Below are 26,329 nucleotides of genomic sequence, written 5' to 3'. Positions count from 1 at the left end.
TTAAGCTTACTTTGTTAAAAAAATGTTTTCTTACATTTGAGATCAATTTAAAAAAGTTATCAAAATAGGCATTTTTTACGGTTTTTTAGAAAATGTGACGCTATTTCATAACTATGGGTGATAAGATTAAACTGAGGCTTAATTATTGAAGTTTAATATACCTAAAAATTAATCTGCAAAGTTAAAGATTTATTCATAAAATAGTTTTTCTGTTCTGAGGGATTGAACTTTTGAGATGAAATAAAACACCACATTTTTGCAGCTGTAAATGACTTAACTTCTAATCACTTTTTTATGAGAAAAATCAAATTTTTAAAAAATTTTATCAATAAATATTCTTTAAATTCTAGATAAAGCAAAGAAAAATTAAAAATTTTCAAAAGTAGGAAAAATATCAAAAAATGGTATGAATTTTTTTTTTTTAAATTTAACTTTTTTTTGAAAATTTTTGATTTTTACGATATTTATTAATACAATTTTAAAATACAGCCCTATTCTGCTATTCGATTCACGTGAAAGTCTAAAATAAAAATCGCTGAAATGGCGGTTAAAATTAAACTTTAGCAATTTTTTTTTTCTTTAGAATGTCTAAAACAGGCGGAAACAAAGCTTTGCTATCGAAAGTAAGAAGTTTTTCAAAGCCAGTTTGACGTGATAAAGGGAGGAAATCTTTCGATTCACGTGAATTGAATAGCAGAATAGGGCTGATAATCTCAAAAGAATTTGGCTTTTCTTTTAATGTCTCATTCAAAGAATTTGGAGGAATTTTTTTTCAAACCCATTTTTTTTTCGGCAAATTAAGACAAAAATCTTTGTATACAAATAACTCAGCAAGTACATCTCCAAGAAACTTTTGGTGTTCAGTTATGAATAGAACTTAAAGAAACCTTTCTTTTGATGTCTCACTCGATGAATTTGGAAGAATTTTTTCAAAACGCATTTTTTTTGATTTTTTCTAAAATTGTTGCAACGAACACCTGACGAATAACAAATTCAACCTTATTCTGAATGAAAACTTTCGGGGAAACGTGTTCGGGAAAAGAGAACTCAAGAGTAAAATTCCAAGAATATCGATTTTAATTCTGTTCATAATCATGAAAAAGCGAATAAGCTGTGTTTTAATATTTCCGTGATCCAGATCAGATCATTGTATTTGTTAGCTTCATAATAACAAAGCGAGATACTGTTTTGTTGTAAAGCAAATACTCGTATAAACTTTCATTCATCTTCTTGGTCCTGTACGGATATTTAGTTGAAAGAAGCCATTTCTACCCAAGTGCGAAAAGATCAAATATCTACGGTCTCTTATCAGCAATGAACCATCATGTAATAATGACATTCGGATTGGTTTCTCGTAAGTCGTGACCATTATTTTCTATAACTTAAGAATGTATTTGTATAATTTGTTCCGAATTATGAATCAACTTTGGCCCTAAAAAATTAAATTCAACTTAGTTAAATCTTCTATTAAACGAAAAAAAAAAACAAACAATCATTTTATTCTTTTGCTTATTTCAATTTGGATTTATTTATTAATTTTTTTTATTTATATTTATTATAAAAAGGAAAAAAACAACTTCTTTTTATTACAATTTTATTATAACTATTTTTTAATGTTTGGGTTTCCTACACTTTTCTGTTTTCTAATAAAAAAAAAAATTAAATTAAATATATTTATTGTTTTTATAAATTGGTAAAAGTGATCTATGGTTTTTGTTTACTATTGCAATGTTTAGCTTGTTTTATCAGAGAGAAAAAATAGAAAGTATTTTTTTTTTCTTTCTTATATACTGTAGGTTTATAATAGATGAAAATGAAATAAGAAAACAAAAAAAAAAAAAATAATCACAAAAATAAAAATAAAAAATGAATGCAAAAGGAAAAGCAAAACAAAAGATAAAGAAGTTACAAAAATAATATAGTAATAAACTTTTTTTCTGTATGGAACCCGAAAGAAAACAAGTTTTTTTTTCTAGTATAATAGTAGTAGCAGTACATAATAACTTCTCTTTTTTTTTTGTTTCTTTAAATATAATTATAATAATAATATTTTTTTTTTGTTTTATAATAATAATAATATAATTAAAATCAACACAAGTTTATTATTTATTTAAAGATATTTTATGTTCGCTAGCCATAATTCATATTTGTACTATGCGATGTTTGAAAGCTGCTAGATATGTTTTTCTGTTGTTGACTTTGTGGTTGTGTGAGAAAGTTGTTTTCGTTACACCATTCGACAAAGTCATCAATAAGTACGGGCCATGCACCTTCGGAATCATAATTTGTCATGTTATCGTCGATATGAGTGGCAAAGTCTAGCAGCAGATTCCATGTGTCTTTCGGTATAGATCGTTTGTGTTTTTCCTTAAAGAAATAAATATTCAGTTAGTGTTGTTTCTTAAAAGATTTTAAAGAATTATAAAATAGTAACATAATTAAAGTTTTAAAATCTAACTTTTCAATTGTCTCGAAAAAAAAAAACAGCCCGGGAAAAACTTCTAGTACTTATTAACCTGTTGTCAGGATATAAAGCACTTTTTTTCAGTATGACTTTTTGTATGAAAACGATCAATTTAAACCATTTCGTAGAGCTTCAAAGGCGTCTGGGAGAGATAAAGCCATGATCAAAACGTCTGGGACTTACTAATTTGTAATCAGGAGAATATACAGAAAGACAAAGGCATATTTGATTATGTTTAGATAAAACAGTTTTTATACTGTTTTTTTTTTTTTTTTGTAAATGCATTTTTGAATTTGAAAGACGTCTGTTGGGATGCACTTCGAATATGGAACATGTGGGACGGAGACCTAAATATTTAAGTTATGGTATGATGATTTTTTGATGTAGGTATATATCACTTATGTTCGCAAAAATCTGATAAGGGTAATGCCGCGTTTGTAACGTCTGGGACCCAATTTTTTTATATCATGGCATCACATTTTATGGTCTATATATGAATTAAAATGGTTATATCTTCCACACAAAAATCGGAAGATAATTCAACTCCCTGCAGCCAAAGAAAACCTTCCAAATTTTGTGACTAAATTTTCTCTAGTACCTTCAAGTCCCAACACCAAATATACAGAAAGGAAACAAGTTAAATGAGGAGCTGTCTTTTACGAAACAAAGCTTAAGGGGCCTCAAAAAAATTTGAGAAATTGAAGCTATTGTAGTCGATTTCATTCTAACAGTATTGCTTAATTTATTTGAAATAAGGACATTCCCAGCCGCCAAGAAGAGAAAAAAAATTCAAGGGCCTTACAGGTATAAAATTAAAGTGAATAGGATATATTAAGCAAATGGATTTCGACGCACATTCGATTCCAACATCGATGAAAAATTTCACTTTTCGTGCAAGTTGATGGGATTTTAACCCCAAGATACTTCGCTATCTGGAGATATTTGTAAATTAAGCCTTTCGTCCGAAATTAGGAGTACCCGTTGTTAGATTAGCAAGGCGTACGATATTTAAAAATGTCACCCAAATATAACTTTACAATTTTTTATAAGTATTTGGTTTTAGTGGTTAATAACATGTAGTAGTAGCTCCTGGAGTATTTCTCAAGAAACAATCTTATGAGTGCTTCTCTTTTTTTCTTTATATCAACGATATGAAAAAAGTAATATAATACTCTTAATTGTTCCTATTTTCAGATGATAGATTGGCTGAATATCTCATGGAGTCAGTTCTCATTGGGCTGGAATATTGGAAATATTCGCTTCGAATTCCATAATTAAGCAATTCGAGGCAAGTCAAGTTCATAATCAGAATACAGGACCAACCAAATATAGCACAAACAAAAATTAGTAAGTCAATTGTTGAGGGCGACCCGACGATTGATTTTATTTACAAAAGAAAAAATACAAAGGCTAGCAGATAGGTTTTGTTCGTGCAAATAGAAACTGCTGTGTACAGTTTTAGGTAGATTAGCCAATTTTTTTTTTAATACTCTGCGATCTATAAGGCCCATATTATATACTCCATAGACAAAATTTTGACAATAGGGTAAGAAAAGGCTAAAATAAATAGCATATTATAGGATACATTATCAAGACCATTCTATGACGATAGTTGATGCATGAGCAAAAAGTGACATTAAAATACATCCCTTGTAATTTGTTTTTGTTCGTCAAATTATTCTAATTTTCGTGAGTTTCGACAATGAGATGTGCTCTCGAGTAATTTTTTCAACATTATTTTTGGTAAAATTATTCCCAGGATCGGTATTTAAAAAAAAAGCACTATATTCAATAGATCCGTTCACGAACTTGGGATATGCCGCCGACTTCAACATCATCGGCCACTCCTAAGAAAAAATTTATGGGCTTGAAAGACTTCACCTGCACCGTAATTATCTAGAAGTTAATATCAACTCAACCATTGGCTCTAATAAGTTTGTAAAAAGGCGCACTACCCAGAAAACTTTATCAATCCTGGATGTAGGTTTATGATACCATAGCTGTTGTGACCATAAATATGGAATGGTTAAGTCAAGTCGAAAATTGGGATTCTGGTTATTAATATGTGTTTGGATTAGTTATTACGCAGTATTAGTTTTTTTTTACTAAGATTTTACCAAGGAATATCTCTGTTACTGTTCTACACAAACATTTTATTGTACGTTCTCGTACTTCTTCTTCTTCCTTTTTCTCGGCGCTGTTATGATCTCGATGTCGAGGGGATCATAACCTTTCCACGTTACTGCTTTACACTAGTGATCCGCCTGTGGGGTTCGCCGGGTTGACCTCAGAAATCGGCGGCAAGCCTCCCGGTTTTGTATTGTTCTGTTTCTGAGGCCAACTGAATGCTGGTGTTTTTGCATTTGCTTGTACCAGGAGTTTTTAGGCCTACCTTTCTTTTTATTTCGTTAATTACGTTCTCGTACTAAATACTCTCATATAATCCTAATCACAGGGCTAGTTGGACAGGGTAGGAAACACTTGTTTTCATGGTGACGCTGCCTACTGAACCTTATTACAGACAGTTTTCATTTGCCTTTAAGGACACAAAGTTTTGAAAACATTATCCAACAGAAGATTATATGTGCAAGTCTTTAGAAGGGACTCGATAAAATTCTGAGGCTAATGGCCTCACTGGGCATCCGAAAAAATTGTATCTAGCTATAAGCCCGTGTACGTTCTTGCAAAGACTAATTATATGGGCCAAGTATGCATGAACCTCCAGGTTTAATTAATTTTGCCATCTTTCGGACAAAATTCACAACAAGTTTTCTCTAAGCAACAACGTGTGTCCATTTTTCAATAGATCAAGAATTATCTAGTCTAAATTAATCGACTGTTTAACTACTTCTGTAACTCACAAAACTATCGAGTTGCACGGGAGAGTCGGTGGCACTCAAACTTACATGTAGAAGAAGGTCGTTTTCCTTTCATTAATTCGGAATCATAGTAATTCAAGATGTTAGTTGTTTGTTGTTTTTGCTCAAAAATTAGAGTAGTGATGCTTGAAGAAGAAACGCTGAAACTGACACAAGCGCCTTTGTGCACTTTTGCATCTAAACTTGAGGTAGAGCAGAAGAACCGATTTAGCTCCGCAAAGAATTGGATGCAGTTTCATATGCACTTTGGTTTCTGAACCTCTATTTTTTAAACGTCCGCCGGCCTAAAAAAGTGCTGTCGGTGACAAAATTTTAGAATTCCATATACAGAAGGTACTTCATAAGACCTAAATAATATACAGGAATAGAAACAAAAAAAAAAAACAAATTGTGGTGTAAGGTGAGCGCAAGCTGTTTTGTCATGTTATACTACGACTGCTGTATTTTGGTGTTTATTTTGTTAAAAAAATATCTTCTTTGCTAAGCGCGAACTAAATTGAACTAAGTAAGTGAACTAAGTTCACCAAAATGAACTAGTCCGTTCGCGAATGACACAAGTTTAATGTCTATCAGACCTAGGGCATCCCTGATATCCAAGAATACACATCCTGTGCCCAATATAAATGAATATATTTGACTTTTTTAGCCCACAGACATTCACAAAATATAATAAAAACTTATTTCGCGATAAAATCTTAACATAAAACAAAGCAAAGTTTGAATAAAATAGAAAAAGTACTTGAATAAAATAGAAAAGAAAACCCTTTATACATATAAACACAAAAATCCTTATATCTAAATACTCACCGTTAAAAATTTGCACCAAATATCTAAAAATTCAAATCTTCCTTGCAGCACAATTCGCCAATACGCTATAGCCATATCCAAATCGATGCCCTTCTGCCCCGGATCCTTTGCATAGTTAAACGTAAACTGATAAAAGTCTTTAAACTTCCCCGCATCATTTAACTCTTGTTCCAACAATGGCAATTTCAATTTCAATTTATCCACACTATCAACACCCAAATCATTCATCCCGTTGCAGAATTCAACGTGGCTGAATTCACATTGAGCTTCAGCACGGAATTTCCATGCAATAATTAGAACCAGTTTCGAATCGGCACTCAGCTCGAGATCTTCCAAAAACCGAATCACTCCTTCGGATGTGATTTTCTGGGGATCGCAGGGATCCCGATAGCGATTGAATAATGCCTCAATGCGTTTGCGATCTAGCTCGCGGTAATAGAGGTCTGGATTTTGGAAATAATTGTCACTGGCCTGATCGAGTTTCCAGTCATTGTTTGTGAGGCAATAGATTGCCGTTTGTTCGCCCGTTTGTGTTAGCGATATAAATTTTCGAACTTTGTCTTTTTGTGTTGATTTTAATTTATTCTGTAAATAATAATTTTTGTTGAATACAAAGTATATCTTAAATTCGATTAAATCATCAGCAAATTGGCAATGGGCAAATTACCAAAGGAAAAAAAAAAACAAAAAAAAAACGAAGAAAGAAAGAATAATATAAAAAAAAAAAAGAATCTATATAACGTAATATTTTTTGTGATGAGAAATTTTGTGTTATTTTCTTTGGAAAAGTATCAATAAAATGATAAATAATTGTAGTTTATTTATTATTGTAGTTTATTTTTATAAAATTTATTATTTAAACTTACCATAATTGAATAATTTCGGAAAAATGAAAATGAAAACTTTTTCTTAAAATATTTTTCTTCTTTTTGAAGGGGAATTTTGACGGACAGTGTTTGACATTTGAAAGTTGAGTCCACCAAGAGTGTGTGTGAGTGGAAAGGATATATTTGTGAGAAAAAGATAGAGGGTGTTTTGTAAATTTGACAGAATAATAGGGTGTGTTTGGAAAATTATGTTTTTTGGGGGTAAACCGGATGTAACATACCTGAAATTTAAAACACTTTGAAAATTTTGAAGGAAAACCGTTACAGATGTAGACGTTGTTTTCTGAAATATAATAAAATAAAATAAAATGTACGACTGCGCCGCACGTAGTCCTGACTCTGAGTTTATTTTCTCCATTCCAATAAAATTGAGAACAAATAAACAAAAAACTCAATTTTATTGGCTCATTGCGACAAACCAACTCAAAAATAACAACAAATCATGCTTTGTTTGAATGAAAGAAATGATAGAGAAAAAAATAAGCAAACGAAAAATCTGAATTTGTTTATTAGTGACGACTCCAAAATAATTGAAAAATAAAAATAAGATATTTACTGCCTAATTATACAAATGAAAAGATGTGAATAGAATTTTAAGTTATGAATTGCTATCATACAGGGTGTCCCAAAAGTTTACGTCGAAATGAAAACGGTAGATAGGGTAGGTGGTGACAGTTATCAGAAAAATAATAAAAAAAATCGCAGCCATATATTTTGGGAGTTATGGGCATTTGAAAAAAAGTCGTAAAAATGATCACCCTGTGACGGTTTTTCATGTGCCGTGACTACAAATCTTAATTTTTCTCACTTTTTTCTTTTGTTACGGAACCTTGAATAACCCTGCTATCAAATGCATTCAAAAATTTTTACTCAGCTGCATCAGTTTTAAAGAAAATATTACTTTTTTACCCAACTTAGTACTAAAAAATTTTACATGACTCTAATTCAATGAGCCGTAGTGTAAAAAAAACGCACTACGATGTTTCGGCAAGTTGCCTTAAAAGTTAGTGTGTTCAATTCTCTTTTCAAAATGGTACAACATTGTTGGGAAAATTCCATAAATAACCGAGATAAATTTTTTTTTCTTAAGAAATCCGACTTTCTTATGAGGTAATTTTTCCATATTATTTAAGTTTTTGTATTCTGAAAGGTTCTGAAAGGGTACAAAACTTGAATAATATGGAAAAATTACCTCATAAAAAAGTCGGATTTCTTAAGAAAAAAAAATTTATCTCGGTTATTTATGGAATTTTCTCAACAATGTTGTACCATTTTGAAAAGAGAATTGAACACACCAACTTTTAAGGCAACTTGCCGAAACATCGTAGTGCGTTTTTTTTACACTACGGCTCATTGAATTAGAGTCATGTAAAAATTTTTAGTACTAAGTTGGGTAAAAAAGTAATATTTTCTTTAAAACTGATGCAGCTGAGTAAAAATTTTTGAATGCATTTGATAGCAGGGTTATTCAAGGTTCCGTAACAAAAGAAAAAAGTGAGAAAAATTAAGATTTGTAGTCACGGCACATGAAAAACCGTCACAGGGTGACCATTTTTTCGACTTTTTTTCAAATGCCCATAACTCCCAAAATATATGGCTGCGATTTTTTTAATTATTTTTCTGATAACTGTCACCACCTACCCTATCTACCGTTTTCGTTTCGACGTTAACTTTTGGGACACCCTGTATAAACTGGACATTTCTGGTCCATCTTCACCTAGTCCTATAACAATATCTTCGGCAAAGTTATCCTAACTGCCTTCAAATGATAAATAATTAAATAATTGTATCTTTTTTTTTTACTGCTCGCGGATATGAAGTGATGCAAGCCCGGGAGACTTGCCTCCGCTTTGTGAAGCTAAAGCAGTGAATCTGACAGACGGATCAATTAATTAAAATAGGGATATCAAGAACTGTTCTTCATTATTTTATCGAAATTTAAGAAAAGGTTCAGCTGCCTCATAAATGCTTCCTTCCAGTAAGCGAATGAGTTTTTTTTTTATTTTTGCTCAATTTTCCATGGGACTTTTGATTTGAAACGACCTATATAAGTGATTTGTACATAGATGCTTCAAAATTGTTCTAACAAGATAATATAAAACCAGCATATTTGAAGTTAGGAAAAATATCAAAAAAGTATCTCTTTCCTCCTTTCCGTGATCTAACTGCCGAACATCTACCTCCGAAACCTAGCATTCATTTCCTCTTTTTCTTAAATATTCCAAATTATCATAATCCTTTTTCCTACACAACTACCTTACAGACAACTCCACCAGTTTAAGTATAAATGTATAAAACTAAGAAAATCCTCACGTTGGGCGCCAGAATATATATAAAAAAAAAAACAGATAGTTTCAAAAGCATTTTTCTTGTAAAATCAATTCATATATTTAAAGTATTAATAGTTTATTTTTTTTTAATTAACATTATTTGTTGTAAGCTATTCGCATAATATCGTAATAATCTTCTTTCATACAATCACAACCAGTAAATGATGGTATTTCCTCTGAATCATCTAGGGTTGTTTGAACTTCTCCGCAGAAAATGCAATGACCTGCAAAAATAAAGAAAACTTGAATTATCATCTGCCATCTAATAGTTTACCTGAAAATTAGTAGTTCAGGTTAGATAGAAGCCCGACAAACAATTTTGGTTCTATAAAGCTTTACAGATGCAATTGTTGCTTCTGTAAAGCATTATAGAAGCAAAATTGTTAGTAGGGAGTTGCTGTCGACGAAGAATCTATGAACTTAAAGTGAAAGGGACTTTTGTAAGAAATATAGTTTAATAATTAAAAAATAAAATAACGTACAGCTATTTTCTCCATTTATGTCACTTTGGAAATAATCTTCTCTAGTTAACGGTTCTTCAGCTGTCATATCTTTCAAATCTCCTACTGTTGTCATTTCTTCTTTCTTTTCTTCTGACTCAACATTTTTGCAATTTGTTTTAAGTTTTTCCAATGTTTTTAAATGATTTTTGACATTTTGATCACAATCCTTAACCCGATTTTGCAAGTGTTGTATTAAATCTGAAACCTCTAGCGAAACACCTTCGATAGGGATATTTACATTAAAAGTGTCAGAGAGAAAAATGTGGTCTTCACTGTTGACTACTTTTTCGTTTGTTTCATTTAATCTACTACCATCCCTGCTTTTTAAAGAGTTCTGATCGAATCTCTCATTCATCTTATTTTCAGTCTGATTATTTGACAGTTCTGCATTAACAATGACAGATGATGTCCGCCCTTCTTCAGGTTCTGGAAATGAACTTAGCTTATTTGAATAGAGTATGTTTGGCTTAATTTGGTTGGAAATATGAAATTTGTCTATTTTTGTTGGGATCTCATTTTTTATCTCTGTAATAGATACATTTTTATGGAATTTAAATGTTAAGGTAGAGGAATGTGTGATTACCTTTTTTCAAATTGAAAGCCGAAATTGAACTAAATTTGCGTCCAGATGATATGTCATTTGAATCTCGTTTAGCTGTACCAAATACGCCGGTTGATGACTTAACTTGTAGTTTTTTAGCTGCTGGTTTAGATGGTATTGAAAATATTAAATTTTGCTTAAATTTTGATTGTGAGGTCCGGATACTATTTTTTACTTCATCTTTTTGATTCAAAAATAATTCTGAATACTGATCACTTGAAGATTTGTTAGTTTTTACTGTGGGTTGTCCCTGAATTAATTTTTCATGTTTTTCCTGAGAGACTGATTGTTTTATATCATCTCGAGGAAGATGTTCTGTTGCCTTATAAATTTTAAATTGAGATTCTGTTAAATCGTCTTTGTAGTTTTTATCATTTGCTTCCAGTTGTTCCTCCTTATGTAGTAATTGGTTTGATTTATGCTCTAAGAATGTTTCTCCAATAGAGTGATTTAATTCTGTGTAGCTATGTGGTAACTTTCGAGTAAAGTCCTTATTCATTGTTGGTAGAGCACATAATGAAAGAGAACTTGAGTTTGCTACAAATTTGAAATCTCTTTGATTCACTTTTGGAATGGCGCCCAATTCCGAACCACTTGGTTTTGATCGAAGTGTTGAAATTTCCTTATCAGAAGGTTTCTTCTCAAACTCTTTTTGTGCTTCTGGTTTGTCCTTGTCCAGGTCTGTGTCAAGATTCAAAGACATTCCTTTTGTTGAAATACTTGTTTTCGGAACGGTTTCCAAATCTACAAGGTCAAGTGTTGATTGTGACTTTGAAGTATTTATATAAGCATTTTGATGCGATTTGAATTTCGTATGATCAAATTGTGGAGCTCTTGGTGAAAGACTGCTTTTATTAAACCTCGATTTGAGATTAAAATCATCTTCCCTTGTTTTCGTTTTCGGAACGGCTCCTAATTTTGAATCGTATTTTTGTGTGTAATTTGCTTTAACTTTTTTGGAAGCATTATGGTTGGATTCGGATTTTAAATGAATTGTTTGACTTTCTTTTGAGGTTTCTTTACGTTTGTACACAGGCGATGTATTGGTAAGCAAATCATGGTCATTAGAATAAGCTCCTGATATGGCGCCCAACTCAGAATTTTCACGTTTGTCTATTGCAAAGCTGTTTTCAACAGATATACTGGCTAGTGAAGAACTCTTTTGGGAAATTGGTTCTGGTTCAATCTTATAAAATAAGTTTTTAGTTGATATTTTCGATTCACTTAGTGGTGGAGATTTTCGAGTGTCATTTTTTCTTGCTTCGATAGGTAATAAAACCTGAACTAAGTCTGTTTTATCAACAGTACCTTTTGAAGTGAACTTTAATTCAGATGCCTTTGTTGATGTTGTCAATTCACTCTCTTGTGAATCTATTTGCTCTTTATGTACAAGTAATGGGCGTTTGTTGTGGTGCTCTTTCTTCCATTTCGTTATCTGCGGTTGATCTATCTTAGCATTCTTTTTCGGCACTTTGGTGTTCGATTGATGACAAAATGATTTTGATTTCAAATCATATGGCCCTTGTTTAAAAATTTTTTCTTGAATCAATTCGTTATCGGAGTATGTTAATTTTGTTCTAGGTTTCCCAAAAACTGTTGTCAAACTCGAGTCTTCCGAATTTCTAATTTTTTCTTTGTTGTTGATTTGCTGAGTGTCTTGTTGAAATTTATCATTTCCAACTGTAGCTTCTATTGCATGTGAATTTGACAGCTTTTTGTTTTCTGTTTCAGAATTTGTCAAAACAGGTGTTTTGAAAATGGCGCCCGGGCCGGGTTCTTCTTTGGTTAGTTTCTCTAAAGGAAACGTTTTGAATGCATTCTTTTCATAATCTTGTGAGCGTTTTGGGTAGAGTACTTCTTTTTGTTCGAAAACATCCTTCAGTGAGGATTTTGACGTGTTTACTGGACTGGAATGTTGAAAAAGTTCTTCGTCTAAGCATTTTTCTTCCGTTTCGTTTTGCTGCGATAGTTTAGAGACAGAAATTTCACTCTCTGCATCGCTAGTATCTTCGAAATTCGTATTCAGCAAGCTATCTTCGAAACTATTCCTTTCTGGATAGACTGTAAACGACTGACCCTTCCTATGGTTTTGGTCTAAAAATGAATGTGTTGAAACCAATTTTTCAGTATCTTGGTTTTGTTTTAAACTCGGAGTAATGTTAAGGACATTTCGTTTTTGCGATAGATTTTCTTGTCTGAAATTACTATTAATTGAATCACTCTTATGGAACTGATCCCTTGTGATATTTTTATCTGATGTGTATTGTGTCAAAACATTTCGTTGCCTACCTACTATTTTACTTGGTTGAAGACCTTGATTTGATACCAATAATTTTGAGGTATCTCGTATTTGTGCATGATTGCGTTTCGGGCTTAGGGGCATAGTTTTTAATTCATTTTTCTGTCGAGAGTATTGTTTCGGATAGCTTTTGTGATTGAATTGTGATGGATACTCTGTCAAATCCTTAACGGGGATATAATGAGAAGTTTCAAACTTTGAGCTTCTGAGCCCCTTGCGAATAATATGAGACTCCCAGGTTTTTTCCAATCTATGTGACATGTATTCCGATTTATTAGTAGTTTGTGATACATTTTGTTCTCCATCGACATTTCTTTGGGGGTCATGATGTGACTCGCAAGCCATTGGGTGTTTTTCTTTCCTTAGTGATGGTTTCATAGATTCGTCACTTGATACGTCCTCCAAAACTTGTACAGACTCTAGAGAACTTTCTTCATAAAGACTATTCCGATTTTTTAACTCAGCTCTATTCTCTCTTTCCTCGCTGCTATTAGGAACATAAGGAAGAAGTAAATATTCGTTTTCTTCAGAATTATCAGGACAAACATAAGTACTGTCATCGATGACATTTGGTCTTATGGTTTTGACATTTTGTAAGTTTGAAGTCTCAGTAGAGTTGTTACTTTTTGAGGTGCTTCTATCTTGCTTAGAGCGAGTACTTTTAGTAGGTTCGGGGTTAACTATAACGTATGTATCACGATTGTAGATGGAAACATTTTGTTTTATTTCCAATCTCTTTTTAGAAAAATTTAAGTTTCGATTGACATCATTTACAGATTGTACTAATTTCCCGTTAGCTTTTAAGAGCAATTTTTCCACGGGTTGAGTTCCTTTAAATTTCATTTTCGTTTTTGTTTTTGGAGAAGGTCTATGTTTTTTTACGTGCTCCAATATTTCTTTAGACAATCTAGCATGTCTTAGTATCGAACTCGCTGTTCGTTCTGGTGTTTTTCTGTTCGTATGTGGTGATCCTGAATTTTTTGATATTTGGCTGTCAATATTTATATCATTTCTTGGTGTGGTGAGTATAAATTGAGGTGAGTTCTGAGACTTTTGAGTAAAAATACTTCTTGGTTTGATCTCTTTCTCAATATTGTTTTTCTTTTGGAAGGTATGAGTGGACTTTTCTTTAGGTAATGATCTACTTTCCAAATTTGAAAGAACGTCGTATTTCTTACAAGCCCCTAAGTCTAACTTCGGAGACTTTCTATAAGCATTTAAAGAATGCTTATCGGAGTTCTTTTGTTTCTCTGGTGTAGTAACCCTAAAATGTGAATCTTTATGATTTTTTACCATAGATAAATTATTAAGCGATGGTCCAATTTGTGTTAAAGAATCTTTCACTTTAACGCTTTTATATTTGACTATTTTGTGTTTTGAATCAACATCACTTCTTAAGTTGCATTGACTCATTTTGTTTTTCTTTTCATTTAATGAAAATTTCAATCTCCATGTTTTACCTTCTTTGGCACATTGAAGTACTTTTTTCTGTCCTTGTAGATGCCTTAGATTTGTATCAATTTGGGCTATTAACTCTTGTTTCCCGGGTAAGGAATCATCATCATCTTCAAGATTACATTTCTTTGTATCTTGAAATAATTTGAAAAGAAAAATACTGAAGATTTATAAACAAAGTGTGCTATTTACCAGTTTTTGAAATTTTCCATAGGCTTTTTATTCTTTTTCGTTCCTCTCGCATAGCCATTACCTAGGATAGTCTAACTTTAATTTAAAATTTAAAAAATGGTTATAAATTCTATGCAGTTGACGTTTCTGTAATCTTTGAAACTTGACACTGTGGCAAAAATGAAAGAAGATATCTGAGAGTGACAGTAAATTTATTTAAATTGTTTAAAATTTTTTATAAAGTAGAGAAATAAATAATAAAATCAAAAAATTGGCTCGGCTTGAGTTGAACTGTTCTGCCTTGGTTTATATTTATTTGACTGCTCTGCTTCTAGTTCGTTTAAGGGCCAGTTTCACGGTCAGTATTTTATTTTAGGGAGGGCTATGTAGTGCACATAAGTTCCAATAAGTTACTCGAAAATTGGCTCTTAAGTTTAAAATTTTAGCAGACATTTTTCTATCTGGACACAAAAATAACGCCTCCGGACTTAACCTGAAAACTTGGCAGCACTGCATATTGAATGTTCCGAAAACAGCAGACACAACAAAAATTTAAAGTTTTCATATTTTTCGCTATCGCTAGCAAAACTAGTTAAATACAGTTTGTCATTCCAAACGTCAGTTTTCACGTTTATAAACAAATTCTAAACAATTTATGAAAAAAATTAGTTTGGTAGCACAGATTTAAAACTGTTCAAAAAGTTAAGTTAGCTTTGAAGTGCAAATTCGCATTCCAAAAGCAGGTTGAAACTCGACTACGTAGTCACTATACTCGTGAATGCGCCTAATATTCATGGGAAGAAATCTAGTACTGGGAACAACCTACACATTACCCTATTTACTTTCGAGTAAGAGATCATAATGTAGATTGTAGTACTAGATCTACTACTAGATTATCTTTCATCTACTCATGAGTTATTTACCATCTCCAAGAGGAAAGCAGCTAGTATGAGAGTGCTAGAGTAGTTTTTTAGTAAACTGTGAAGCTCAAAACTCTGGCGCCATTCCTTTAGTGTGGTAGTAGTTTACTCATGAGTAGATAATCTTATTTTATTTCCATAACTACTCATGCTCTTCTGCCTGAGTAGATGAGAATTGCTTTGATTTCGTTGAAAGTGCCACCTCCCAAAGATAGGGCTTTTGTACTTAATTGTTGTCTCTTCATAATATTTTTTGTGATGATTATTTGGCTTTCTGGTTTTCTTTTGCAACTTTTAATTCCATTACCTACATTTCAAACGTTATTTTCAAAAAAAAAAATAATTTTTGGATGTGTTCATTAATTCTTATTCATACATATATTATTTTCTTTACTGTTGAACATTTTTTATATAAAAACTATTTTTTCTTAACAAACTAAAAACTGGCGCCCAACGCCAATAGAACCCATGCTCTTGTGTATGAAAAACATCCAACTGTAAAAATAAATTTAAAAAAACGTTTCATTGTTTTATTTCTTTAAATTTTATTCTTATGTATAATATTCAAACACAAATATTTGTAACTTTTACAATAAAATGATAAAAATGGAATGCACAAAATGGCTTTGAAACAATTGAGACGGAATAATAAATTCTACATCGTTGTAAATTTTGGACTTTGTTCTCTGCTTCTGGCTTGTCGGAATCTTTCATCAGTAATATTGTGTCTCAATTCTTGAACTTGAACATCATATTCACGTGCTAAATTTTCATTTTGACGTCTTTTATCACGTTCTTCTTTTAGTTGTTGCTGAGAAAAAGATTCGATCTTATACAAAAATACTTTTAATGTTAGGTACTTATACTCACCAACAAATCTTCATTTCTCTCCTTCATTCGAATAAGCTCTTGACTTAGTCTACTGTCAACCTTAATTTGTTCTTCAAGTTCTCTCCGGGTTTTGCTAAGTAGATCCTCAAAAGTGTCAGCTGTCACTTTGGTACCGTTAATGGTTCTGTCATTTTCAGTTCTTAGTTTCTCATTATCCCGCTCAAGCTAAATTGGAACAAATAGTCATTTGCATCTAGTACAAAAATAGTTCTCTATTACCTTTTTTCTTATTTTATTTAATTCTAATACTTCAGCATTAAGTTTATCTCGTTGATTATCCAGCTTGTCACATAACTCTTTACGAGCTGCTAAATCGACCTTAAGAAGCTTCTGTTCATCATAAGCTTCTTCTAATTGATTCTCCAAAAATGTATTTTGAGACTTAAGTGTATCAATCTAAACAAGATTAAAATTTCTATATTTTAGGACCTCTATTTTAAAAGCTTTAACCAAACCTGTGCTTCAAGCCTATCAATGATATCTTTGCGTGTGGCAAGTTCCTTTTTAAGCGTTGCAATTTCATCTTCAGCTTCACACAGCTGTCGTCTTTTTATTTTATTTTCAAAACAACAAAGCAAAACAAAGTACAAAAAGAAAAATCATAAAATAAAAAAAGTCACAGCAAATAAAAACATATAAAACTACTGTCGACATTGGCAACAACATCTAAAGAGATAAGGTCAAACATTTTGTGAATTCAAATTCAAACCAAAATGAACCTTACAAAATTAGACTTACTTGCATTCAGCTGCTTCAACTTCAAGGCTTTGATTGTTGCCCTCTAATAGTACAGCATCATGCGATAGGCTACGGTAATGATCTAACATTTCTTCGCGCTCTTTTTCCTGTCAAAAATACAACAACAAAAGAGATAGGTACACACATTCAGAGTAAGGTACAATGATTGATGTTTGATTCTGAAGTAATTAGCCAAACCTTGTGTAATAGGAGATCTTCGGCCTTTTTAACTTCCTGAACATACTGTTTCAATTGTTGCTTAAGCCTTTCAATTTCAATTTCGGAGTCTTTAAGGCGGCGCTTGAGTGTCGCTATATCTGCTTGACTCTCGGCCAAATCATTTGACAGGCGGCTAAGTTAAAACGAATAAAGAAATGAGTTTTTGAAAAAAAAAATTAAAAACAAAGAAAAAAGTAGTAGTTCGAGTTGGACAGACAGAGCTCATATGTAAAATGTAAAACAGAGGGCGGCTGTCTAGAGAAAGCTGTACATTTCAATCCCTGTTTACTCTGACACCTCATATGATGATGTAAGTGCAATGAATATTTTATTTTGATTGATCGCTACCCTATATGGAGTTTTGATCGATTTTTATTTGAATTTATTTCGATTTTTTTTTGGTTTGGTTTTGTTTTTTGTTTGAAAACGCATAACTCACCCATTTTCTTCGATTGCTTGTTCACGACTTGACTTTAATGCGGCAATTTGTTGGCGTAAAGATTTACTTTCAGTTGAAGTATCTTGTAGTTCCGAATCTCGCTGCAGGCTTTGGGTTGAAAGAAATCTGATAGAAAGATAGTAAAAAAGGGAAACAAAATTTGAATAACAATTTAAAATGATCTTGCAGATACATTAAACAGACTATAATGTATTCGTTATGTTCATATGAGGTATAGGTAAAAGATTGCTTGTGTGCAATTTAGATTATATTTCTCATTGAAAAATGATGATGCTATCGGTTTTATTTGGCAAAAGATGAAAACATTGAATCATTAATTCTGCAAAGGTAATTATTATCTTCAGACATTTTGCTGAACGTTTCAATTATTACAGAAGATAGTTTTTGATATGAAAACATCTTACATCTTTGTAACGAAGCTGTCCAAACTTTATTAACTTGAGTTTTTATTAAACCAAAGAAAAAATTGCAAAATGTCTCGTGTGAACGGACATATTGTCGATAATAAAATTTATAAAAGAAACAAAAACGTCTCGTGTAAACGGACTTTTTATCGTTAATTTATAAAAGAACCAAATTGCATTGACAGGTTGTCATAGATTTTGAATTTTACATTTTGCAACTAATTTTCAGCAAAGTATTGCAGGTGTAAAGGAGAAAATAAAGAGATTGCAGTTTTACTTCTCACTCACAAAAATTCACTTAGTAGGTTCACACCATAACAAACCAAACTATTTTACAACTAGGTAAGATCACTATAGTTAATCTCTTTGACATTCTTGTCAAAACGTCAATTTTCACTCTGTACAAACGCCGGGAAAGAAGTATAACTTCAAAAACAGTTTTGGTTGTTCCTAGTAAACTGTCATTTCTTCTATTTACACTTGCAAAATATGATCCATGGTTCATGTCAAAACAGATTCTCAAAACCATGTGTTTATTAAAGCACTGAATACATAACTCTTATGTCAGTTGCTGATTTAGTCTGCTTTTGGTAAACGTAGTTTGCAAAGTTCAGCATTTTTAACTTTTAAAATTTTTAGCGGAAATGGAATGTGTACATGGAAAATAATTTACTCTTATGTCTTATTTTAACGTTCAAATTGAATGGTGTTTCCCAACTCGTATATGCTAATTTGACATAAACTCATTTATGCTCATGCTAATAATAGCTGTGTTTTATTTTCCTTGAGATTCCTGCTTTTGTTGTAAAGCTAATAAAAACAATGATCTGATCTGGATTACGAGGAAAATAAAACACAGCTAATATTTTGGTCTAAGTGCCGGTGTAAACTTGGATTTTGTTCACGCCATTTGATTCTACGGGAATTAAACACAAGTGCGGTGATGCTGCGTCAATCTTCTTGTAATGCAGTGACACTGAGGTGTTTGCGTTTTTGTCAATGCAGCGTCACTGCAAGATCAGAAGGAGCGTCAGGCATCACTGCACTTGTTTGTAAAATGTAAGCTCTTAATTTCAGACAACACATTCAAAAAAAAGAAACGTTAAAGGAATGGTTACGCATTATAAAATAGATACCTTAAAGAAAATGAGTGTTTGGTTTTGCTTCCTTTTTATTAATTGTGTCTGAGATATTTAAAAAAAAATATTACAGATTTTTAAGGTTCTGGCAGTCATTACTTTTGAAAAACGAATACACATGATAAGTAAAAAATTAAAGTTCAAGTTGCACTTACAACTTACTGAAGAAACAATAAACTCGTTATTCACAAGTCAATATTATTTTAACCTGCTATTGCAATCTAATCTTCAACTTAAAGTAGGTACCTACTTTGAAATTCCAGTAACTCTAATCCCTCGAGGCTATTTATAAACCAATAAGTAAGTGTATGCCATATAGAAAGATTATACAATTATCAAGCAACCAACTAACTATTATGACCGTCTCGCCCAGACAGACATAATCGAAATGACTTCCTTCATTACTTTGAATTTGAGATTGGAAAATTAATGTATCTTATTTGGCCAAATGCCAAGGTACATTGTAAATTTGAATTACTAGGTGGAGGATAAATTCAAATAAAAAAAAATGAACAATAAATGGTTATGAAAAAGACGTGCCGTCCCATTCAGCAAGGTGGACACTATACAACATGATGATTAAGTAGGTAGGCAGACTTTTGTTTAATTTTCTTTGGGTGCTAAATAAAATGCCAAAGAAAAATCATTGAGTGCATTCGAACAATGAAAAGAGGTGTGCTTGACATTTAAAAAAAAGATGTTTAACACATAATGACTGCATTAGGAAAATTTGCCAAATAAAGGTTATCTTTAATTCTATTGAAACAATTTTGTTCATTAAGAAAAAAGAACATAATAAATTAGGAAAACCTATGTTCTTGGAAATCCTTCGAACAAAAAATATACAACATTGGTAACAAAGGTGTCCCTTGTCCTAGAGTAATTTTAGATCTTCTTAATGTTTTGAAATATTTATTCGACAACGCTTCACGCAGGGTGTTCATAGGCCCGATTCTTACATATATGAGAGTCAACAACATTAATGAGTTAAATATACTTTCAGATTTTGTCGGTACGTGACGGTTGAAAGCATTAACAAGGAAAAATTATTCTGATATATTTTGAGGATACATAAAATACATTTTTTATTCAAACTTACGAAATTGTGCTCCGAATGTAAGGACCATTCAAGTCAATCCGTTCTTAAGTTAGCAACACTTTAAACTTTTAATTTTTTATTATTCATATCAAAGTACAACTAAAAATATGTAAAAGTTGGGACGATAACAATTAAATGTAGATTTTTAAGACGCTGTACAAGTGAACTTTTCAATTAAAAAAAAATATTACTCATACGCCATACCAAATTTTTTTTTATATTGTATTATTAAAGCCTGAAACAAAAAGTGAAAAAAGTACAAAAAAGTTTCTAATTTTTCAAATAATTTATATTTTTAAATGTCACACCAATAAATCTTGTTTTTGTTATTTTGTACTTTTGTGTACTTTTTATACTTTTTTTGCCTTTGTGTTTCGATGTAGTTTTAGCTTTAAGGGGGAGACTCATGAGGTCTGTTCCAGACTTTTTGTGCACTAAATTAGGCAGTCTGTCAAATTAATGAGAGTTGGGAGAGAATTCTCTCAGAAGGAAATAAAACTACGAAAGACTGCCAAAAAGTCTGGAACAAGATGAACACCATTATTCAACACAATTTCATATTTTATGCTTAATTCGATAAACATTAACACTTTTTTAATGCAAAAACCACGTAAACGCGATTCAATTTAAAAATCACTACAATTTGATTTGTTTTCATCTTTATTTATTTGTTTGACATACGTCAACTTTTCATTTGACAGAACTCATATTTCTGCCGGAAGAAATTCTTTGGGCTAAATTTGTCAGGGTGGGGAAATTTTTTACTCTCTCGTGAGCGCTCTCTTCTACACAATTTTTGAAGTTGGGAACAGACTCTCACCAAAAATAACCAAATATTACTAAATTCGGCAGTTTAAAACTGAGTGTGGAACGGACCTATGATTAGTAGATCTAGTACTGCAGTTAACATTATGATCTTCAACTCTAGCAGATAAGATGTGTAGTTGGTAGTACTAGATTTCAACTCATGAGTAAACTTTCACCTTTAAAAGAACGCTAAGGCGTTGATTTTACATTCACAAGTCCAGTGACGCTACGTCAAATGATAAATGTAAACACTTGTGCGGTGACGCTGCAGGAAAAAGGACTCTCAGGCTACCAGAATGTTGAGATGAGTTTGAAATTATGTCTATTCAAGTGATGAAAGCGAAATGATAGTTGAATTCAGAACTGACATTTCACTGACATTCAACTTCAACAATGATACGTTCACACTTAACCAAGAAACACAGCTATTGAGAACGACTTCGGTTGTTTTTGTCACGACATTTAAAAAAAATGCTATGCGATGATTGTCAAGGTGAATGGAATAGTGGCGAACATATTATGTGAAATATTCAATATTTATTGAATAGAAATTCCATATGGTGTTTTTTGAAAATGTCATTATTACTTTGTTATGTCAAAGTACACTCGAATAAAAATCCAAATTAGTTAGGAAGTACGGGTAATAAGGCATGTCGGCTAATACGGCCTAAGTAAATGAATTATGGTTTTAAACGATCGCAGTGCCTACAATAATGTGTAGTTTACACTCATAAGTGGTCACTTTTTTTTCGTTCACTCACACTCATCAGTGTACCTAATTGTGAAAGTGGCCCTATTATCCTACCATAGTATTTTATGGCCTACGTAAATGTTTTTCATTGAATTATGCTTTTGTTTGAGGCATAAGCTGCCATGTTTCGTAATTTTTCTAACAATAAATAGTTTTTTATTTTATATCAACTCTCCTAAGCTAGCCCTTATTACCCGCACCTACCTTTACAGTTATGTTTGTCCATGTCATGTCTATGTATTTCCTAATTTCTTAAGGTTTAAGCTTAAATAATATTTATTTAAGGTGATCTTCAGATTACCTTATTTGCATAAAATAAAAGTAATTAATAGAAGTCATCTGATGATCCTAATTTGTATTATTTGTTGAAGAGACTAGTTTATGTTATTATGAACGGGGTGAAAACCATAAAGTTAAGTAGCCATCAGATAAGCCATTTGTCTTAACACAATTTTGATTTTATGATTATTACTATGTTTATGATTACGATATCATTACTTGTCTTTGCGAGAAGGCAAAAAAACAAATAATCAAAAAAAATTCCAAGGTTCCAAATATTCTTAATATCTCACCTAACCGAGTTGAAGAAAAAAATGCCCTACCTGCTTTAAAGGTAAGATACCTACAAAAAATTGTATGCGTTTCATTTGTTCTATTTTCCAACAACAACACGATCTTGTTTTCTTTCCTTCGCATTTCAAGAGCACATTTATTGAACAACAACAAAAAAAAATGTGCTCTCCCAGTTGAGCAATCACATGGACAAAAGACAAGAGCTACATAAACTATTGATAAGTTCCCAACACTTTAGTAGTACAATAACCTTCCAACGCGCCACGTGCGAAATCGTTTCTCTGTAATTTTTTATCACACTATGAGTAAGCTGACAGCAAAAATTGTTGTGATCGGCGCTGGCGCTTCAGGAATAGCAGCTGCAACTAAACTTCTACAATCTGGTTTCCAGAATGTCATCATTTTAGAAGCTGAAGATCGTATTGGTGGGCGCATTTATACAATTCCATTTGGTGAAAATGTTGTCGATTTAGGCGCGCAATGGTGTCACGGTGAGAAGGCAAATGTCATTTACGAAATGGTCGAGCATATGAATCTCTTAGACACAAACGGAACTATATACGATGATTATAAAAGCATTCGATCGAATAAAGAAGTTCTGTCAGATTCAGTAAATGATGCGTTAAAATCGATTGTCTTTGGTACACAAGAGAGTCGATTTGAAGAGCTCATTGGTTATGAGGGTTCTTTTGGAACTTATCTCACAGAGAAATTCTACAAAGAACTCCAGAGACCAGAGTTTGACAGTATTGACAGGGTAGTGGCTAAGGAATTCTTCGAAAACTATAAGAAGAATGAATGTTCGACTGAAGCATCTGACAGTTTATTCGAAGTCTCCAGTCCTGGACACTTGGAATATTGGGGCTGTGATGGAGACTTGCTGTTGAATTGGAAAGATAAGGGTTTTGTAAAGTTCCTACAAATTCTAATGAAGTCATCTGAATCAAGTGAGCTAGGGATACTTGATGGACGAGTAAAATTGAATAGAAGAGTCGAAAGAATAATCTGGGATCCAAGTGGAAAGGCAAAAATACTCATCAAAAACTGGAATGGGGAACTCATCAAAGCCGATCATGTTATCTGCACTACGTCCCTGGGTGTTCTGAAAGAGAACCACTCAAAAATGTTCAGTCCACAATTACCGGAGCCAAAATTGTGTGCAATAGAAGGTTTAAATCTAGGAACAGTTGATAAGTTTTTCCTAGAGTTCGATCAACCTTTTGGACCAGAAGACTGGTCCAGTTTCTGTCTCCTCTGGACAGAGAAAGACCTCGAGGAACTTCGAAATTCTCATCGTTTTTGGTTGGAGAATGTCTTTGGTTTCTTTAAAGTCCCCTATCAGCCAATTATCATAGCCGGTTGGATTATTGGATCGAATGCACGTCACATGGAAACCCAGCCCGAGGATGAAGTATTAGAAGGAATAATGTGGCTATTGCAGAAATTTCTTTCATTTAATGTTCCAATGCCAAAAAATTTCCTACGAACTCAATGGTATAGCAATCCAAATTTCAGAGGTTCATATACATTTCGTTCGATGTTGACTGAAGAGCTAAAGACTGGAGCTAATGATCTGACAGAACCACTTGCTGCCCCAAATGGAATGCCAATTTTGCAATTTGCCGGTGAAGCAACTAGCCCACATTATTACTCAACAGTTCATGGTGCTGTGGAGAGTGGTTGGCGGGAAGCACAACGCCTGATAAATTATTACTCAACTAAACTATCGCAGCTTTGATAACAAACAAATACGAATGAATGTACAACTTTTTTGTTTGTGTTATATTTTTAGAATTATATGTAATAAATAGTTGCTGAGTGAAAGAAAGTAGCATCAAGTAGTGTGTATTGATGAAATAAATACAAATATTTTTACTCGAACTAAAATCGTGAATTAGCGTTTTTTTTTTTTTGTTGTAATTTTATGTTTTAGTTTATGAGTGATAATTAGTACTCTCTTGTTTAGGTTTATTGTTGTTTTTGAGAACTCAATGAAGCTATTAATTGAGTGTTCATTAATCATTGGCGCATTTCTCTTTAATTTGTTTTGGGTGTGAATTTAACAAATAAGTTAAGTTTCGATGGAAGCTCTTGTAGTTTGAACTTCTGTCAAAAATAAAGTAAACTTTTTGAAAAATAATGCAAAAAGTTATGGGCTGCGTTAATAAGCGATTTTGCAATCTTCTTTAAGGATGATAATATAATTTCATTGGAAATTGGTAATGTTGAAATGCGCTACCAGTAATCAAAATGTAATCAAGAAGTGTCAGATGACAGTTCGTTCCGCTACTTTTTGTAGTACATGGTCGCCATTTTTGAGAAGAAGGTGGCGCAAAGGTCACTAGACGGTACAAGTAGAAAATAAGATTTTTTATTTCTGGCAACGATTTGCTCTTTCTACTTCTAACGGTTTCTTAATTATTTTTTGTATACCGTTTCGCTTTGAAAAGTAGTGATTTGACGGCATAAACGAGAAATGTTTTTAGGGATTAGAGGCTTTACTTGTAGTGCAGCAGCCTTCAAAGTATGAATTAATCCTCAAATATTCACCTCAGCGCCACCTGGTTTTATTTGTTTTTGTTAAAATTTTTATAAGCAAGACAGAGATAACAGAAACAAATAAAAATAAGGGAACCGATTTGGCTTTACTTGAGTTATAATTTTTCGAAAAAAAAAAAAAAAAATGCTAGTTTCTGTCATAACTTGACGTATAAATCAAATTTTGACATTTCAACATCCCCAAAAGTATCACTTTTGTTCGATTTGTTTGATTTTTATGTTCATAAATTTGTTTGGTTCTTTTTGAGATTTAAACTAAAAAGCAAACATTAAACAAAAACAAATAAAACTATTTTAAATTTTTAATAACTAAAATACAGTCTCCGCATCAATTTTAGAGGAATATTAAGTATAGGTATACAAGAATGTTGACCGTAGAGATATAACAAAAACAATTTAAAATTGCGGTTTTATAAACAACATGAGCTGTTTGATTTGATTTAATTTGACACAAAATTTGATCCCCGGTGGGACAGTTCAATTTTACTATTTGGCAACACTGTAGAGGTAGTAATTGATTAATTTACATTTGAAATCACAAATTTCAACAATACCTATCTTAAAATAAAATAAATGTTTTTTTTTGTTGCTCTTTTGATTGAAGGTGCTTGTTTGAATAATAGCATATCATTCGATAAATTGCCTTAAACAATTTAACTAAAAAAAGATTGTTTGCTGCCCCTAGGCGTTAAAAATAAAAGTTTAAACAAACAAGTTTTTTCTTTCCTTTTAAATATGTCAAAATCAGTTAAGTTTTGATTTTAAGCAATAATAACAAATTTATATTTAAACACCAAGCAATTTTATTTAAATGGGCGTGAAAACATTATAATGAAAATAAAGTTTAAAAAAAATAATATTATATTATTATTTGTATTTGTAAACATAATTTACACAAATTATCATCATCAATTTATTCGTTCGAAATAAAATTAATAATGAATAATTCAAAAATAAAATTAATTCACTCAAGTTAGCCACAAGTCTATTTTAAATTAATCATTTCATCTCAAATGCAGAAAAAAACGTGATTTTCTACTGCAAATATATTGACATGTCGATAAATAAGTTTTTTTTTGTTGTTATATTATTAGAATTGGAACAAAAGGTATAAAAATAAGGCGTGTTCGGTCGATGAACTTTTAATTCTGAAACTCGCTTTTTACTTTACTTTCTACTGTTAACTTTTGGAACCAAAAATCGTCTGTTTTTAAAATTAACTATTGGTTGAAGCATACAATAGTAAGATTTGTTTGATGTAGCTGGCGTTTTTAATCGCAGCTGTGGGGTTTTCTGTTGTCAAATTAAACGACACCTGCCATATGAGAGTTTAAAGCGGCATGATTTGACCCATAAATACAAGTTTAATGAGG

General features: G+C 32.0%; 4 protein-coding genes across 5 annotated transcripts in view; 1 reads left to right on the top strand and 3 right to left on the bottom strand.

Moving 5' to 3' along the window:
* Nucleotides 1-2,082: 2,082 nt before the first annotated feature.
* Nucleotides 2,083-7,157, bottom strand: LOC129919487 (DCN1-like protein). Its single transcript, XM_056000373.1, has 3 exons — nt 7,017-7,157; nt 6,151-6,735; nt 2,083-2,367 (listed from the first exon to the last, which is right to left on the bottom strand). Exons 1-3 carry the CDS (start codon nt 7,017-7,019, stop codon nt 2,131-2,133), a joined length of 825 nt encoding a protein of 274 aa, XP_055856348.1. The 5' UTR covers nt 7,020-7,157; the 3' UTR covers nt 2,083-2,130.
* Nucleotides 7,158-9,389: 2,232 nt separating this feature from the next.
* LOC129919986 (uncharacterized) lies at nt 9,390-14,224 on the bottom strand. The gene is made up of 3 exons (XM_056001134.1): nt 10,454-14,224; nt 9,850-10,395; nt 9,390-9,591 (listed from the first exon to the last, which is right to left on the bottom strand). The coding sequence occupies exons 1-3, from the start codon at nt 14,181-14,183 to the stop codon at nt 9,464-9,466; spliced, it is 4,404 nt and encodes a 1,467-aa protein (XP_055857109.1). The 5' UTR covers nt 14,184-14,224; the 3' UTR covers nt 9,390-9,463.
* A 1,630-nt stretch (nt 14,225-15,854) lies between these two features.
* Nucleotides 15,855-26,329, bottom strand: part of LOC129918158 (centrosomal protein of 135 kDa) — a 41,653-nt gene continuing 31,178 nt past the window's right edge. Inside the window, exons 11-17 of one of the 2 annotated variants that reach the window (XM_055998529.1) lie at nt 17,604-17,729; nt 17,144-17,297; nt 16,946-17,052; nt 16,663-16,753; nt 16,427-16,603; nt 16,187-16,372; nt 15,855-16,127 (exon numbers count right to left, since the gene is read on the bottom strand). In XM_055998529.1, coding sequence (XP_055854504.1) covers nt 15,972-16,127; nt 16,187-16,372; nt 16,427-16,603; nt 16,663-16,753; nt 16,946-17,052; nt 17,144-17,297; nt 17,604-17,729 — 997 coding nt within the window. In that variant the 3' untranslated portion in view covers nt 15,855-15,971. The other variant, XM_055998530.1, reaches the window with a different exon arrangement.
* LOC129918160 (spermine oxidase) lies at nt 22,613-24,284 on the top strand. Its single transcript, XM_055998534.1, has one exon. The coding sequence runs from the start codon at nt 22,699-22,701 to the stop codon at nt 24,133-24,135; it is 1,437 nt and encodes a 478-aa protein (XP_055854509.1). The 5' UTR covers nt 22,613-22,698; the 3' UTR covers nt 24,136-24,284.

Source organism: Episyrphus balteatus, chromosome 4, assembly GCF_945859705.1.
Source record: "Episyrphus balteatus chromosome 4, idEpiBalt1.1, whole genome shotgun sequence".
NCBI classification, from domain to species: Eukaryota; Metazoa; Arthropoda; class Insecta; order Diptera; family Syrphidae; genus Episyrphus; species Episyrphus balteatus.
Note: the sequence above shows the minus strand (reverse complement) of the source record. Positions and strands in the feature narration are given on the sequence as shown.